The sequence below is a fragment of the Lampetra fluviatilis genome, chromosome 59 (genome assembly GCF_964198595.1).
Source record: "Lampetra fluviatilis chromosome 59, kcLamFluv1.1, whole genome shotgun sequence".
NCBI lineage: Eukaryota > Metazoa > Chordata > Hyperoartia > Petromyzontiformes > Petromyzontidae > Lampetra > Lampetra fluviatilis.
This window is the reverse complement of record NC_136333.1, coordinates 1,252,883-1,268,226: the sequence shown is the minus strand read 5'-3', so window position 1 is coordinate 1,268,226 and position 15,344 is coordinate 1,252,883. Positions and strand designations below refer to the sequence as shown.

The 15,344-nt window shown below is 53.9% G+C and overlaps 1 protein-coding gene across 1 annotated transcript in view; it reads right to left on the bottom strand.

Moving 5' to 3' along the window:
- Positions 1 to 15,344, bottom strand: part of LOC144950724 (myocyte-specific enhancer factor 2C-like) — an 88,967-nt gene that overhangs the window by 23,445 nt on the left and 50,178 nt on the right. The window contains exon 4 of the mRNA XM_078880797.1: positions 4,483 to 4,644. Coding sequence (XP_078736923.1) covers positions 4,483 to 4,644 — 162 coding nt within the window. The remainder of the gene's footprint in view (positions 1 to 4,482; positions 4,645 to 15,344) is intronic.

Below are 15,344 nucleotides of genomic sequence, written 5' to 3'. Positions count from 1 at the left end.
CCATAATCTCTGCCATTACATACACTGACACAGGAAATGGTAAAAAAATGTAATATAATACACTATTAGACATTATTGTCAAAAATAAATCAAAAGTCCATCCCATGTGTGAGTGCATTTTTTTATATATTAGGCAGGAAATGAGTTTTCAAACTTAGTTATTTTTAAATCCTTCATATTAAGTTCGCTTGCTTGCTTGCTTACGACCGTGCAAATCTTTCGGTCGTTTTTTAACCCACTTCCCGTGATCCAATCGAGCTGAAATTTTCCACACAGACTCGTTGTGCGTGACAATTAATGTTCGTGAATTTTTTTTCCCAAAATTTTACACTTTTTAGGACAAAAATATAATATTTAATTACCAATTGCTTAATGGTGCAATGCAATCATCTGACCCATAGGTGGCAGCCATCTCAAGCCAGAGGACGAGAGGACTCTAGCCGCCACGCATATAAAGGATTTATAGTGAAAAACTTTGTTTTTACGGGTTATACTTGTTCTGGGTTGGGACCCCCTGTAAGATTTGTTCCCCCCCAATGTTGACTGCACGGCTACTGCCTTGGAACAACCGCATCGATACACACCCAGCGGCTCGTTGTACACCCCGCGGGAGCCGCAACACCCCCATGCCGAGGAGGGAGTCCTGACACTCGCTCGCAGCAGGGGGCGATGCTGCTGCTACTGCTGCTGCTGATGATGCTGCTGCTGCTGCTACTGTTGCTGCTGTTGCTGCTACTGCTGTTGCTGCTACTGCTGATGCTGCTGCTACTGCTGCTTGCTACTGCTGTTGCTGCTGCTGTTGCTGCTGCTGTTGCTGCTACTGCTGATGCTGCTGATACTGCTGTTAGTGCTGCTTGCTGCTGTTACTGCTGCTTGCTGCTGTTGCTGTTTCTGCTGCTGTTGTTGCTACTGCTGTTGCTGCTACTGCTGCTGTTGCTGCTTTTGCTGATACTTGCTGCTTGCTGCTGTTTCTGCTTGCTGCTGCTTGCTGCTGATACTGCTGCTGCTGTTGCTGATACTGCCACTTGCTGCGGTTGCTGCTGCTGCTGTTGCTTGTTGCCCCCCACCACCCCGTGCTGAGTGATTGGCATGGAGAGTTTCGTTGTTGTTGACAACTGGGCATGCGGTTTTGGTTGGTACCGGTCGGAGCGAGGTGAGCGGGGCGAGGTGGTGAGGGGGGCGAGGTGGTGAGGGGGGCGAGGTGGTGAGGGGGGCGAGGTGGTGAGTCTATGGGTCTCTATGCGAGTCCACAGATCTCTATGTATCTTTAGGGCTCTATGAATCTATGGGTCTCTACGTATGGGTCATTTTGTATGGTTTTATGGGTTTCTATGTGAGTCTATGGGTCTCTATGTGAGTCTATGGGTCTCTATGTGAGTCTATGGGTCTCTATGTGAGTCTATGGGTCTCTATGCGACTCTATGGGTCTCTATGTGAGTTTATGGGTCTCGATGTATCTATAGGGCTCTATGAATAAATGGGTCTCCATGCGAGTCCACGCATCTCTATGTGACTCTATGGGTCTCTATGCGAGTCTATGGGTGTCTAAGTAAGTCTATGGGCCTCTATGTGAGTCTATGGGTCTCTATGTTAGTCTATGGGTCTCCATGCGTGTCCACGCATCTCTATGTGAGTGTATGGGTGTCTAAGTAAGTCTATGGGTCTCTATGTGAGTCTATGGGTCTCTATGTGAGTCTATGGGTCTCTGTGTGACTCTACGGGTCTCTATGTGACTCTACGGGTCTCTGTGTGAGTCTATGAGTCTCTGTGTGAGTCTATGAGTCTCTGTGTGAGTCTATGGGTCTCTGTGTGAGTCTATGAGTCTCTGTGTGAGTCTATGTGTCTCTGTGTGAGTCTATGTATCTCTGTGTGAGTCTGTGAGTCTCTGTGTGAGTCTATGTGTCTCTGTGTGAGTCTATGTGTCTCTGTGTGAGTCTATGTGTCTCTGTGTGAGTCTATGTGTCTCTGTGTGAGTCTATGTGTCTCTGTGTGAGTCTATGAGTCTCTGTGTGAGTCTATGTGTCTCTGTGTGAGTCTATGAGTCTCTGTGTGAGTCTATGGGTCTCTATGTGAGTCTATGTGTCTCTGTGTGAGTCTATGTGTCTCTGTGTGAGTCTATGGGTCTCTATGTGAGTCTATGGGTCTCTATGTGAGTCTATGAGTCTCTGTGTGAGTCTATGGGTCTCTGTGCGAGTCTATGAGTCTCTGTGTGAGTCTATGAGTCTCTGTGTGAGTCTATGGGTCTCTGTGTGAGTCTATGAGTCTCTGTGTGAGTCTATGTGTCTCTGTGTGAGTCTATGTGTCTCTGTGTGAGTCTGTGAGTCTCTGTGTGAGTCTATGTGTCTCTGTGTGAGTCTATGTGTCTCTGTGTGAGTCTATGAGTCTCTGTGTGAGTCTATGTGTCTCTGTGTGAGTCTATGAGTCTCTGTGTGAGTCTATGGGTCTCTATGTGAGTCTATGTGTCTCTGTGTGAGTCTATGTGTCTCTGTGTGAGTCTATGGGTCTCTATGTGAGTCTATGGGTCTCTATGTGAGTCTATGGGTCTCTGTGTGAGTCTATGGGTCTCTATGTGAGTCTACGGGTCTCTGTGTGAGTCTACGGGTCTCTGTGTGAGTCTATGGGTCTCTATGTGAGTCTATGGGTCTCTATGTTAGTCTATGGGTCTCCATGCGTGTCCACGCATCTCTATGTGAGTGTATGGGTGTCTAAGTAAGTCTATGGGTCTCTATGTGAGTCTATGGGTCTCTATGTGAGTCTATGGGTCTCTGTGTGACTCTACGGGTCTCTATGTGACTCTACGGGTCTCTATGTGAGTCTACGGGTCTCTGTGTGAGTCTATGTGTCTCTGTGTGAGTCTATGAGTCTCTGTGTGAGTCTATGGGTCTCTGTGTGAGTCTATGAGTCTCTGTGTGAGTCTATGAGTCTCTGTGTGAGTCTATGGGTCTCTGTGTGAGTCTATGAGTCTCTGTGTGAGTCTACGGGTCTCTGTGTGAGTCTATGGGTCTCTATGTGAGTCTATGGGTCTCTATGTGAGTCTATGTGTCTCTGTGTGAGTCTATGGGTCTCTGTGTTAGTCTATGGGTCTCTATGTGAGTCTATGGGTCTCTATGTGAGTCTATGTGTCTCTGTGTGAGTCTATGTGTCTCTGTGTGAGTCTGTGAGTCTCTGTGTGAGTCTATGTGTCTCTGTGTGAGTCTATGTGTCTCTGTGTGAGTCTATGAGTCTCTGTGTGAGTCTATGTGTCTCTGTGTGAGTCTATGAGTCTCTGTGTGAGTCTATGGGTCTCTATGTGAGTCTATGTGTCTCTGTGTGAGTCTATGTGTCTCTGTGTGAGTCTATGGGTCTCTATGTGAGTCTATGGGTCTCTATGTGAGTCTATGGGTCTCTGTGTGAGTCTATGGGTCTCTATGTGAGTCTACGGGTCTCTGTGTGAGTCTACGGGTCTCTGTGTGAGTCTATGGGTCTCTATGTGAGTCTATGGGTCTCTATGTTAGTCTATGGGTCTCCATGCGTGTCCACGCATCTCTATGTGAGTGTATGGGTGTCTAAGTAAGTCTATGGGTCTCTATGTGAGTCTATGGGTCTCTATGTGAGTCTATGGGTCTCTGTGTGACTCTACGGGTCTCTATGTGACTCTACGGGTCTCTATGTGAGTCTACGGGTCTCTGTGTGAGTCTATGTGTCTCTGTGTGAGTCTATGAGTCTCTGTGTGAGTCTATGGGTCTCTGTGTGAGTCTATGAGTCTCTGTGTGAGTCTATGAGTCTCTGTGTGAGTCTATGGGTCTCTGTGTGAGTCTATGAGTCTCTGTGTGAGTCTACGGGTCTCTGTGTGAGTCTATGGGTCTCTATGTGAGTCTATGGGTCTCTATGTGAGTCTATGTGTCTCTGTGTGAGTCTATGGGTCTCTGTGTTAGTCTATGGGTCTCTATGTGAGTCTATGGGTCTCTATGTGAGTCTATGGGTCTCTGTGTGACTCTACGGGTCTCTATGTGACTCTACGGGTCTCTATGTTAGTCTACGGGTCTCTGTGTGAGTCTATGTGTCTCTGTGTGAGTCTATGGGTCTCTATGTGACTCTATGGGTCTCTATGTGAGTCTACGGGTCTCTATGTGAGTCTACGGGTCTCTATGTGAGTCTACGGGTCTCTATGTGAGTCTACGGGTCTCTATGTGAGTCTACGGGTCTCTATGTGAGTCTATGGGTCTCTATGTGACTCTATGGGTCTCTATGTGAGTCTATGGGTTTCTATGTGACTCTATGGGTCTCTATGTGAGTCTACGGGTCTCTATGTGAGTCTACGGGTCTCTATGTGACTCTATGGGTCTCTATGTGAGTCTACGGGTCTCTATGTGAGTCTACGGGTCTCTATGTGAGTCTACGGGTCTCTATGTGAGTCTACGGGTCTCTATGTGAGTCTACGGGTCTCTATGTGACTCTATGGGTCTCTGTGTGAGTCTATGGGTCTCTGTGCGAGGCACTCACGCAGAGGCCCTGGCGACGCATCATGGCGTCAAACTCCTCGTTGATCCTGCGGAAGCGCTCGTCGGCTCCCCGGGGCGACGACGACGCCATCGCCGCCATCGCCGCCGCCTCCTCCTCTCCCTCGGGACTCTCGCCGCCGTTCAAGCCCTTCCTCCTCAGCGTCTGTGGACAAGGGGGGGGGGGGTGGACGTTCGGTGGACGTTCGGTGGACGTTCAATGGACGTTCGATGGATGTACGGTGGACATTTGGATGACGTACCACAGAAAAATGCCTCACCCCGGAACTCGTCAAGGAGCGTAGACCATCACGTCATTCACTCACTCGGCGTGGAAATTCACTCTCTCAGCGTGGTCATTCACTCTCTCAGCGTGGAAATTCACTCTCTCAGCGTGGTCATTCACTCTCTCAGCGTGGAAATTCACTCTCTCAGCGTGGTCATTCACTCTCTCAGCGTGGAAATTCACTCTCTCAGCGTGGTTATTCACTCACTCAGCGCGGACATTCACTCTCTCAGCGCGGACATTCACTCACTCGGCGTGGTCATTCACTCCCTCAGCGTGGAAATTCACTCACTCGGCGTGGTTATTCACTCTCTGAGCGTGGAAATTCACTCTCAGCGTGGTCATTCACTCCTTCTGTGTGTAAAGTCGCTCTCTCAGCGTGAAAATTCACTCACTCAGCGTGGTTATTCACTCCCTCTGCGTGGTCATTCACTCACTCAGCGTGGTCATTCACTCACTCAGCCTGGTCATTCACTCTCTCAGCGTGGTCATTCACTCACTCAGCGTGGTCATTCACTCCCTCAGCGTGGTCATTCACTCACTCAGCGTGGTCATTCACTCACTCAGCGTGGTCATTCACTCACTCAGCCTGGTCATTCACTCTCTCAGCGTGGTCATTCACTCACTCAGCGTGGTCATTCACTCACTCAGCGTGGTCATTCACTCACTCAGCCTGGTCATTCACTCTCTCAGCGTGGTCATTCACTCACTCAGCGTGGTCATTCACTCACTCAGCGTGGTCATTCACTCACTCAGCGTGGTCATTCACTCACTCAGCCTGGTCATTCACTCACTCAGCCTGGTCATTCACTCTCTCAGCGTGGTCATTCACTCTCTCAGCGTGGTCATTCACTCACTCAGCGTGGTTATTCACTCACTCTGCGTGGTCATTCACTCACTCAGCGTGGTCATTCACTCACTCAGCGTGGTTATTCACTCACTCTGCGTGGTCATTCACTATCTCAGCGTCGTCATTCACTCCCTCAGGGTGGTCATTCACTCTCTCAGCGTGTAAATTCACTCCCTCAGCATGGAAATTCACTCCCTCAGCGTTGTCATTCACTCTCTCAGCGTGGTCATTCACTCTCTCAGCGTGGTCATTCACTCCCTCAGCGTGGTCATTCACTCTCTCAGCGTGGTCATTCACTCCCTCAGCGTGGTCATTCACTCTCTCAGCGTGGTCATTCACTCCCTCAGCGTGGTCATTCACTCTCTCAGCGTGGTCATTCACTCTCTCAGCGTGGTCATTCACTCCCTCAGCGTGGTCATTCACTCCCTCAGCGTGGTCATTCACTCTCTCAGCGTGGTCATTCACTCCCTCAGCGTGGTCATTCACTCACTCAGCGTGGTCATTCACTCTCTCGGCGTAGCCATTCACTCTCTCAGCGTGGTCATTCACTCTCTCAGCGTGGTCATTCACTCTCTCAGCGTGGTCATTCACTCTCTCAGCGTGGTCATTCACTCTCTCGGCGTAGCCATTCACTCTCTCAGCGTGGTCATTCACTCCCTCAGCGTGGTCATTCACTCTCTCAGCGTGGTCATTCACTCTCTCGGCGTAGCCATTCACTCTCTCAGCGTGGTCATTCACTCTCTCAGCGTGGTCATTCACTCCCTCAGCTTGGCCATTCACTCTCTCAGCGTGGTCATTCACTCCCTCAGCGTGGTCATTCACTCTCTCAGCGTGGTCATTCACTCTCTCAGCGTGGTCATTCACTCTCTCAGCGTGGAAATTCACTCTCTCGGCGTGGAAATTCACTCACTCTGCGTGGTCATTCACTCACTCAGCGTGGAAATTCACTCTCTCAGAGTGGTCATTCACTCTCTCAGCGTGGTCATTCACTCACTCAGCGTGGTCATTCACTCCCTCAGCGTGGTCATTCACTCTCTCAGCGTGGTCATTCACTCACTCAGCCTGGTCATTCACTCTCTCAGCGTGGTCATTCACTCTCTCAGCGTGGTCATTCACTCTCTCAGCGTGGAAATTCACTCACTCAGCGTGGTCATTCACTCTCTCATCGTGGAAATTCACTCACTCAGCGTGGTCATTCACTCTCTCAGCGTGGTCATTCACTCCCTCAGCGTGGTCATTCACTCCCTCAGCGTGGTCATTCACTCTCTCATCGTGGAAATTCACTCACTCAGCGTGGTCATTCACTCTCTCAGCGTGGTCATTCACTCTCTCGGCGTGGTCATTCACTCTCTCAGCGTGGTCATTCACTCACTCAGCGTGGTCATTCACTCCCTCGGCGTGGTCATTCACTCTCTCAACGTGGTCATTCACTCCCTCGGCGTGGTCATTCACTCTCTCGGCGTGGTCATTCACTCACTCAGCGTGGTCATTCACTCCCTCGGCGTGGTCATTCACTCTCTCTCAGCGTGGTCATTCACTGTTTCAGCGTGGTCATTCACTCTCTCAGCGTGGCCATTCACTCTCTCAGCGTGGTCATTCACTCCCTCGGCGTGGTCATTCACTCTCTCGGCGTGGTCATTCACTCTCTCAGCGTGGCCATTCACTCTCTCAGCGTGGTCATTCACTCCCTCGGCGTGGTCATTCACTCTCTCTCAGCGTGGTCATTCACTGTTTCAGCGTGGTCATTCACTCTCTCAGCGTGGCCATTCACTCTCTCAGCGTGGTCATTCACTCCCCTCAGCGTGGTCATTCACTCTCTCAACGTGGTCATTCACTCACTCAGCGTGGACATTCACTCTCTCAGCGTGGTCATTCACTCTCTCAACGTGGTCATTCACTCTCTCAGCGTGGTCATTCACTCCCAGCATCATCAGGCGAGAGCGCACGTGCCGAATCAGGCAGCAAACCACAGTCTGGCGTTCAGTCACAAGCACCAGCACGCAGCTGTAAACTACCACCACCAGCACCACCACCAGCACCACCAGCACCACCAGTAGCACCAGCACCACCACCATCATCACCGCCACCACCGCCATCACCACAACCATCACCACCAGCACCACCACCATCAGGGCCACCACCACCACAACCGCACCACCACCACCACTAGCACCACCAGTAGCACCAGCACCACCACCAGTAGCACCAGCACCACCATCATCAACACCACAACCGCCACCACCACCACCATCATCACAGCCACCACCGCCACCACCGCCATCACCACAACCGCCACTACCACCAGCACCACCACCACCATCAGGGCCACCAGCACCACCACCATTAGGGCCACCACCACCAGCACCACCACTAGCACCACCAGCACCACCAGCACCACCACTAGCACCACCAGCAGCACCACAACAAATATAGCCTGAGCAGGCTTTATTTGACACTTGTGTGTATTTTCGGGCAAATTTTTGTTTTTAAATTGTTATTATTTGTAAACAATGTTTTATTGGTTGGCATTTGTGAATCATTATTGGAATGTAATTTTTGTTATTAACTTTTCCTGACAAGGGGGGGTGTACCCCGCCCCCCCCCCCCCCTTGGGGCCGACTTTAGCCACTATACCCCAACCCCCCATAGTGGTGCCCCTGACCTCTGGCCCCTGACCTCTGACCTCTGGCCCCTGACCATCGCCACCTCCTCCCCCACCCGAGCGCCGATCGGGGGGGTGGGGGGGCGGGGAGGGGGGAGGGGGGAGGGGGGAGGGGGGGAGGTGGGAGGGGGGAGGGGGGAGGGGGGGAGGGGGGAGGGGGGAGGGGGGAGGGAGGAGGGGGGAGGGGGGAGGGGGGAGGGGGGTTGTCGTGGACAAATTCGCGTTGCCACGGCGACCACGCGCGCTCACTCGGAGGATGGAGGAGGAGAGGGACCGCTCTGAACAACCACCACTAACACCACCACCACCACTACCAGCACCACCAATCAGCACCACCACCACCAACACCACCAGCACCACCAATCAGCACCACCACCACCAACACCACCAGCACCACCAATCAGCACCACCACCACCAACACCACCAGCACCACCAATCAGCACCACCACCAGCACCACCACCACCACGAACACCACCACCAACACCAACAACACCACCAACACCACCACCACCCCCACTAACACCACTACCACCACCAACACCAACACCACCACTAACACCACCACTAACACCACTAACACCACCACCACAAACACCACCATTAACACCAACACCATCACCCCCACTAACACCACGACCACCACCAACACCACCACAAACACCACCAACAGCAGCACCAACACCACCACTAACACCATCACCACCACCAAGACCACCACCACTAATACCACTACCACCACCACCACTAACACCACCAAGACCACACACAACACCACCACCAATACCACTACTACCACCACCAACACCACCACCACCAAGACCACACCCAACACCGCCATTAACACCACCAACACCACCACCACAACTACCACCACCAACACCACCACCACCATCAACACCACCACCACAACCACTAACACCACCACTACCACCAACACCACCACCACCAACACCACCACCACAACCACCACCACCACCACCACTACAACCACCACCACCACCAACACCACCACCACCACAACCAACAACACCACCACCACAACCACTAACACCACCAACACCATCACCAAAAACACCACCACTACCACCACCAACACCACAACCACCAACACCACCACCAACACCACCACCACCAACACCACCACCACTACCACAACCACCACCACCACCACCAACACCACAACTAACAACACCACCACAACTAACAACACCACCACCACCACAACCACTAACACCACCAACACCATCACCACTAACACCACTAACACCACCAACACCACCACCACAACCACTAACACCACCACCACAACCACTAACACCACTAACACCACAACCACCACCACCACAACCACCACCACTACCACCACCACTACCACCACCACCACTACCACCACCACTACCACCAACACAACCACCACCACTAACACCACCACCACAACCACTAACACCACTACCACCACTAACACCACTAACACCACAACCACCATCACCACCACTACCACTAACACCACCACCACCACTAACACCACCACCACCAACACCACCACAACCACTAACACCACCACCACCACTACCACCACCACCAGCACCACAACCACTAACACCACCACCACAACCACTAACACCACTAACACCACAACCACCACCACCACAACCACCACCACCACTACCACCACCACTACCACCAACACCACCACAACCACCACCACCACAACCACCACCACCACTACCACCACCACCACTACCACCACCACTACCACCAACACAACCACCACCACTAACACCACCACCACAACCACTAACACCACTACCACCACTAACACCACAACCACCACCACCACCACGGGCCCACGTCTCTCGCCCGTCACGTCCTGTTGACGCCGTGGGGGCTGGCGATGCCCTCCACCGCAGAACCCACGCTGCGGCTATTTTTACGTCAAAGAAAACCATCCGTTCCGCTCCACAGATCCGTGCAGCTTGCCACACACACACAGAGATGAGAGACACGGCCCACGTGTGTGCGCGTAGAGAGAGATACGTGTATATGTACATTATGATAAGCTAAACTATTGTTTATTTTACCATGTGTAGTGGTGATACGCGCTGGGGGTATATGTCGTGTGCCAGCGCGTATGTACGGGTGTGTGTGTGGTGACGCGCGCTGACGGGGAGGAGCAGGCGTCAGTGCGCGGGTGGGGGTAGTGCTGCTGATTGGCTGTGTGCCGGTGACGCGCCCAGAGGGAGTGATCGGGTAGCAGCGCGGTGTGATTGGTCGGAGAGTGGAAACACGCGCTGAGCGGAACCGGATCGTGGGGATAGCGCGTGGGGATTGGGTAACGGAGGAGCGGTGCCGACGTTGAGGTCCGCATCCGCTCCGTCTCCCGGGAAGAAGGGGTATATAAGGTGATGCACAGAGGAGCAAGGGGCAGAAGTGGAACCATCTAAGAATGAAGACGAAGGTGTAGAGATAGAGCCCGGAGAGGAGAGTAATGGAGAGTAGAAGAGAGTAAGGTATAGTGTGTAGCCAGCGAGAGAGAAAGGTCTACACGAGCTGAGTAATGTATAGTGTGTAGCCAGCGAGATAGAACGGTCTACACGAGCTGAGTAATGTATAGTGTGTAGCCAGCGAGATAGAACGGTCTACACGAGCTGAGTAATGTATAGTGTGTAGCCAGCGAGATAGAACGGTCTACACGAGCTGAGTAATGTGTAGTGTGTAGCCAGCGAGAGAGAACGGTCTGCACGAGCCGAGTATGCATACGGTGTAGCCAGCGAGAGAGAACGGTCTGCACGAGCCGAGTATGCATACGGTGTAGCCAGCGAGAGAGAGGCAAAGTCTACACGAGGCGAGAGAGGAGAGTGTAGCAGAGGCGCAGAGTCTACACGAGGCGAGAGAGGAGTGTAGCCGAGGCGCGGAGTCTACACGAGGCACAGAGAGCCGGCAGCACAGAATCCTGAGTCAAGAGAAGTGCGGTGTGAAGAAGAGAGGCCACGCGTTGTATTGTTACAAGTCAAGATTTAATAAAAGAAGTGTGTTCCCGTCAAGGAGTTTCCTGCCGTCATTTTCCAATACTTCATCTGGCGTCAGAAGTGAAACGGGCTTCCAAGTATGGAGACGAGGAAGACCCGTAGGACCCACGGGATTGACCGCGAGGAAGACCTGGACGACTCGGAGCCGCTGGTGGCGGGGGGTGAGGAAGAGGACTTGCCCACGCTGCAGGGTCCGTCGACGGCGCCGGCCGAGCGACCGGGGACAGACGCCGGGCTTCGTGAGGCGCACTCCCGACTGGCGGAGCTGCTGCTCGCCGCCGCGTCCATCTTGGCGGAGATCAGCTCGTCGGGAGGAGCGGGGACGGTGGGGGACATTTTACAAGGTCGCCCCGCAGATTCCCGCCAAAACGAATGGGGGATTCCCGCCATTGCGCCTGGGCCTACTTTTGGCGGGAACGGCGAGCGCCACGTGGTGGTGGGTTCCCAAGCGCGCGCATCGACGTCATCAGCGCGCGAGGGGGTCCGCCATCTTACGTCTGCTGCTGGAGCCGCCATCTTAGACACCGACGGACAGGCGGAGAGGAACCACGAGGCGGATGACTTCATTTTTCAGCAGCGCCTGCCCACGTTGTCAGCCTTCAAGGCGGAAGGCGGAGACTGGGGCCAATTTCAGCGAAGGTTTTTGGCGCATCAAGAGATGTCAGCGTGGTCCGATGCTACGGCGCTGCGGGCATTGCCCGCCATGCTGGACGACGATGCGCTCGCGGCCTTCAGGGCTGCACGGAAGTCGGACCGCTCCACGCTGAAGGATGCGCTGGGTTTGTTGGCCAGGGTCTACGGGCCTCCCTCTACATGCCGCCATCAGTTCTACGCAAGACGGAAAGCGGCCACGGAGACCGCGCTGGCCTATCGCACGGCGTTGCTGGCTCTTGCTGATGCTGCGTTCCCTCGGATGGACGAGGAGGGCCAAGACGCGATGGTTTTGGAGCAGCTGCTCAAGTTGGCGCAGGACCTGGGGGTCCCTATCAACACAGCTGACGACATTGATATTTCTTCTTTGAGAGTCGCCACGAGTATTCAAGCGCACGAGGCCCTACAACGGAAGCAAGGCGTTGGTTGCAACGCTGCTGTCGTCGCAGCCCCGGGGTTGGTGGTCGCCGAACCCCAAGTCGTCAGCCCACGAGAGGAGGCGTTCGCCACGGGACGACCAGGGGACTGGAGGCCGGGGGCCCGGTCGCCTCTGCGATCGGGCCGAAAGTCGGAGCAACCAAGATCTACTCCGACCCTCGTCACGTGCTATAACTGCGGCCTCCGGGGCCACGTGGCGTCCGGGTGCCGCGCTCCGCGGCAGCGCGCCATGGGAGCTCGGCTGGACGACGACCGAGAGCCCAAGTCATCTCTACAATCCCCGGCAAGTCGCGGCACCTCACACGCTCGGCCTGTTTATTCGGCACACATGGGACGCCGCGTTGCGGCGGAGGAGGGCCGGTTAAGGTTCGGGGATTCGGTTCGGCGAGGGGGGTTCGGCCGGGACCAGGGAGACATTGAATGGGCGGAATTGGGGCATAGAATTGTGGCTGCTTCGGCGGGTTCGTCCGTTGTTACGGGATCTATTGATGGGGTTGAGATTAGGGTGTTAGTGGACACGGGGGCATCGGCAACTATTATATCGGACCTCATTTATAATATTCTTCCAGTCCAATGTCGTCCGCTGCTTCCAGTGGATGTGCCATTTTACGCCGCTAATGGGGGATCGTTGGGCATTATCGGTCAGGTTAGGGCGTCCATTTGCATTGGAGATATCAAATTATCGGGACCCGTTTTCGTTTCGTCTTCTTTGGCAGTTCCGTGTCTTTTGGGCACTGACTTTTTGGCTAAAATGCCCATTAAAATTCTTATCGATCAACGATGCATTGAACTGCCATCGGGTCGCCGGATTTCATTTTTGACGGGCCCTACTGACATTCGGACGGCGTGCGCTACGATACAAGCGGTGGCGACGCAGACAGTGCAAGTGCCCCCGGGTTCACAGATGTTGATTCCCCTCCGGTTGCGAAAACCATGGGTGAGGGAGGCTTCGGGACAGAGTATGCTTTTGGGTCCTTCTAACAAGGCTGTCGGGGGTCTTGATTTATCGGTGGCTCACACTTTGGTGCGGGCTGACAGGGATCCGTTTGTGATGGTTTTGAACGCGGGGTCGCGACCAGCTGTCATCCCGCAGGGCACCGTGCTGGCTCACGCGGCGCAGGTTCCTGGGGATGATGGGTTGGTTGCGCAGGTGGGCTCGAGCCCCGCGCGGAACGTTGAGCCAAGGGAAGACCTTGAGTGGGTCCATTCGTTATGTGCCGCCTCGGACGATTTGTCGGCGGCGCAGTTGGGTGCGCTGCGCGAGTTGCTCATTGAATTCTCTGATGTATTCAGTAAACATAAGTATGACATTGGGTGCACGGATTTGTTGCACCATCACATTGAAACGGGCGATGCGGCGCCGGTCAGGCTAAATCCCTTCCGACTGAGTCCCGTGGAGAAGGAACATGTTCAGTCGGCTGTTAACGATATGCTAGAAGCCGATATTATTTCACCCTCCTCTAGCCCGTGGGGAGCGCCTATTGTGCTGGTTAAGAAGCAGGACGGGTCCCTGCGATTCTGCGTTGATTTCCGTCGCCTGAATAAGATCTCTGTGGCTGACGCGTATCCGCTCCCCAGGATGGATGAGTCCCTCGATGCATTGTCTGGTGCGCGATATTTTTCGACTCTTGATTTGTTATCGGGGTTTTGGCAGTTGCCGCTCGACGAAGAGTCGAAACCTAAGACAGCATTTCGGACTCCAGGGGGGCTGTTCCAGTTTAACCGGTTACCCATGGGACTTCACTCCTCTCCAGCGACGTTTCAGCGACTTATGGAGCTGGTTTTGTCGGGCTTGCAGTGGGATACATGCTTGATTTATATGGACGATGTCATTGTTTTCAGTAAAACGTTTGAGGAACACCTCCGGCGATTGAGAGGGGTGTTCTTGCGAATGCGATCGGCTAAGTTGAAATTTAAACCGGCCAAATGTCACCTCCTTCGTAGGTCCGTTAGATACTTGGGTCACATTGTCGATTCTTCGGGGATCTCCACCGATCCCGCGAAGACGGATTGTGTCGGTTCGTGGCCGACACCTACGTCCGTTTCCGACGTGCGTAGTTTCATCGGGTTTGCTTCTTATTATCGGCGGTTCGTTGAGCACTTCGCCACTATTGCAAAACCCTTGCACGCTCTAACGGCGAAGGGAGTGAAGTTCAAATGGGGACCGGAGGAGGAGGCCGCGTTTCGCTCCCTCCGGGACGCCTTGGTGGGTGCCCCACCCTTGTGTTATCCCGATTTTGCCAGTCCCTTTTTGCTGGACACGGATGCTAGCAACACGGGCATTGGGGGGGTGCTATCCCAAGTCGTTGGGGGTGTCGAAAGAGTTGTCGCCTACGGTAGTAGGGTGTTGTCTCCGGCGGAGCAGCGCTACTGTGTCACCCGTCGCGAGCTGCTTGCCATTGTTTTTTTTGTGCAGCAGTTTAGGCCATATCTGTATGGTCGTCACTTTACAGTCCGAACGGACCACGCGGCGCTACAGTATTCATTGAGGGTCGCCCAGCCCTCGGGCCAGTTGTCGCGTTGGTTGGAAGTCCTCCAGGACTATCAGTTTACGACTACGTACCGTAAGGGGTTGCGACACACGAATGCCGATTGCTTGTCGCGGTTGTTGCCTTGTGATGAATGCGCGTGTTTGTCGGGATCGGCGCGCTGTAAACCGACGCTTGCGGGGGAGATGGGGGCACTGGCTGCGACAGCGGGCGCACCGAGTGGGGATGATTCCACTGCCTCTCAGGGTCGGGACTCGCTGCTCTCGCTGTCGCTCAGCGAATGGGGCCGCCTCCAGATGGCGGACAGCTCGCTGCTAGCATTGCGCCGCAAGGTTGGGGGTCCCGAGGGGGACCAGGAGCGTACCGGCTCCTATGTACTTGAGCGGGGCGTGTTATTGAAATGGGACAGTTTGTCCCGGCGGAACGCACTCGTGGTGCCTTCCGCTGTGAGGGGGAGGG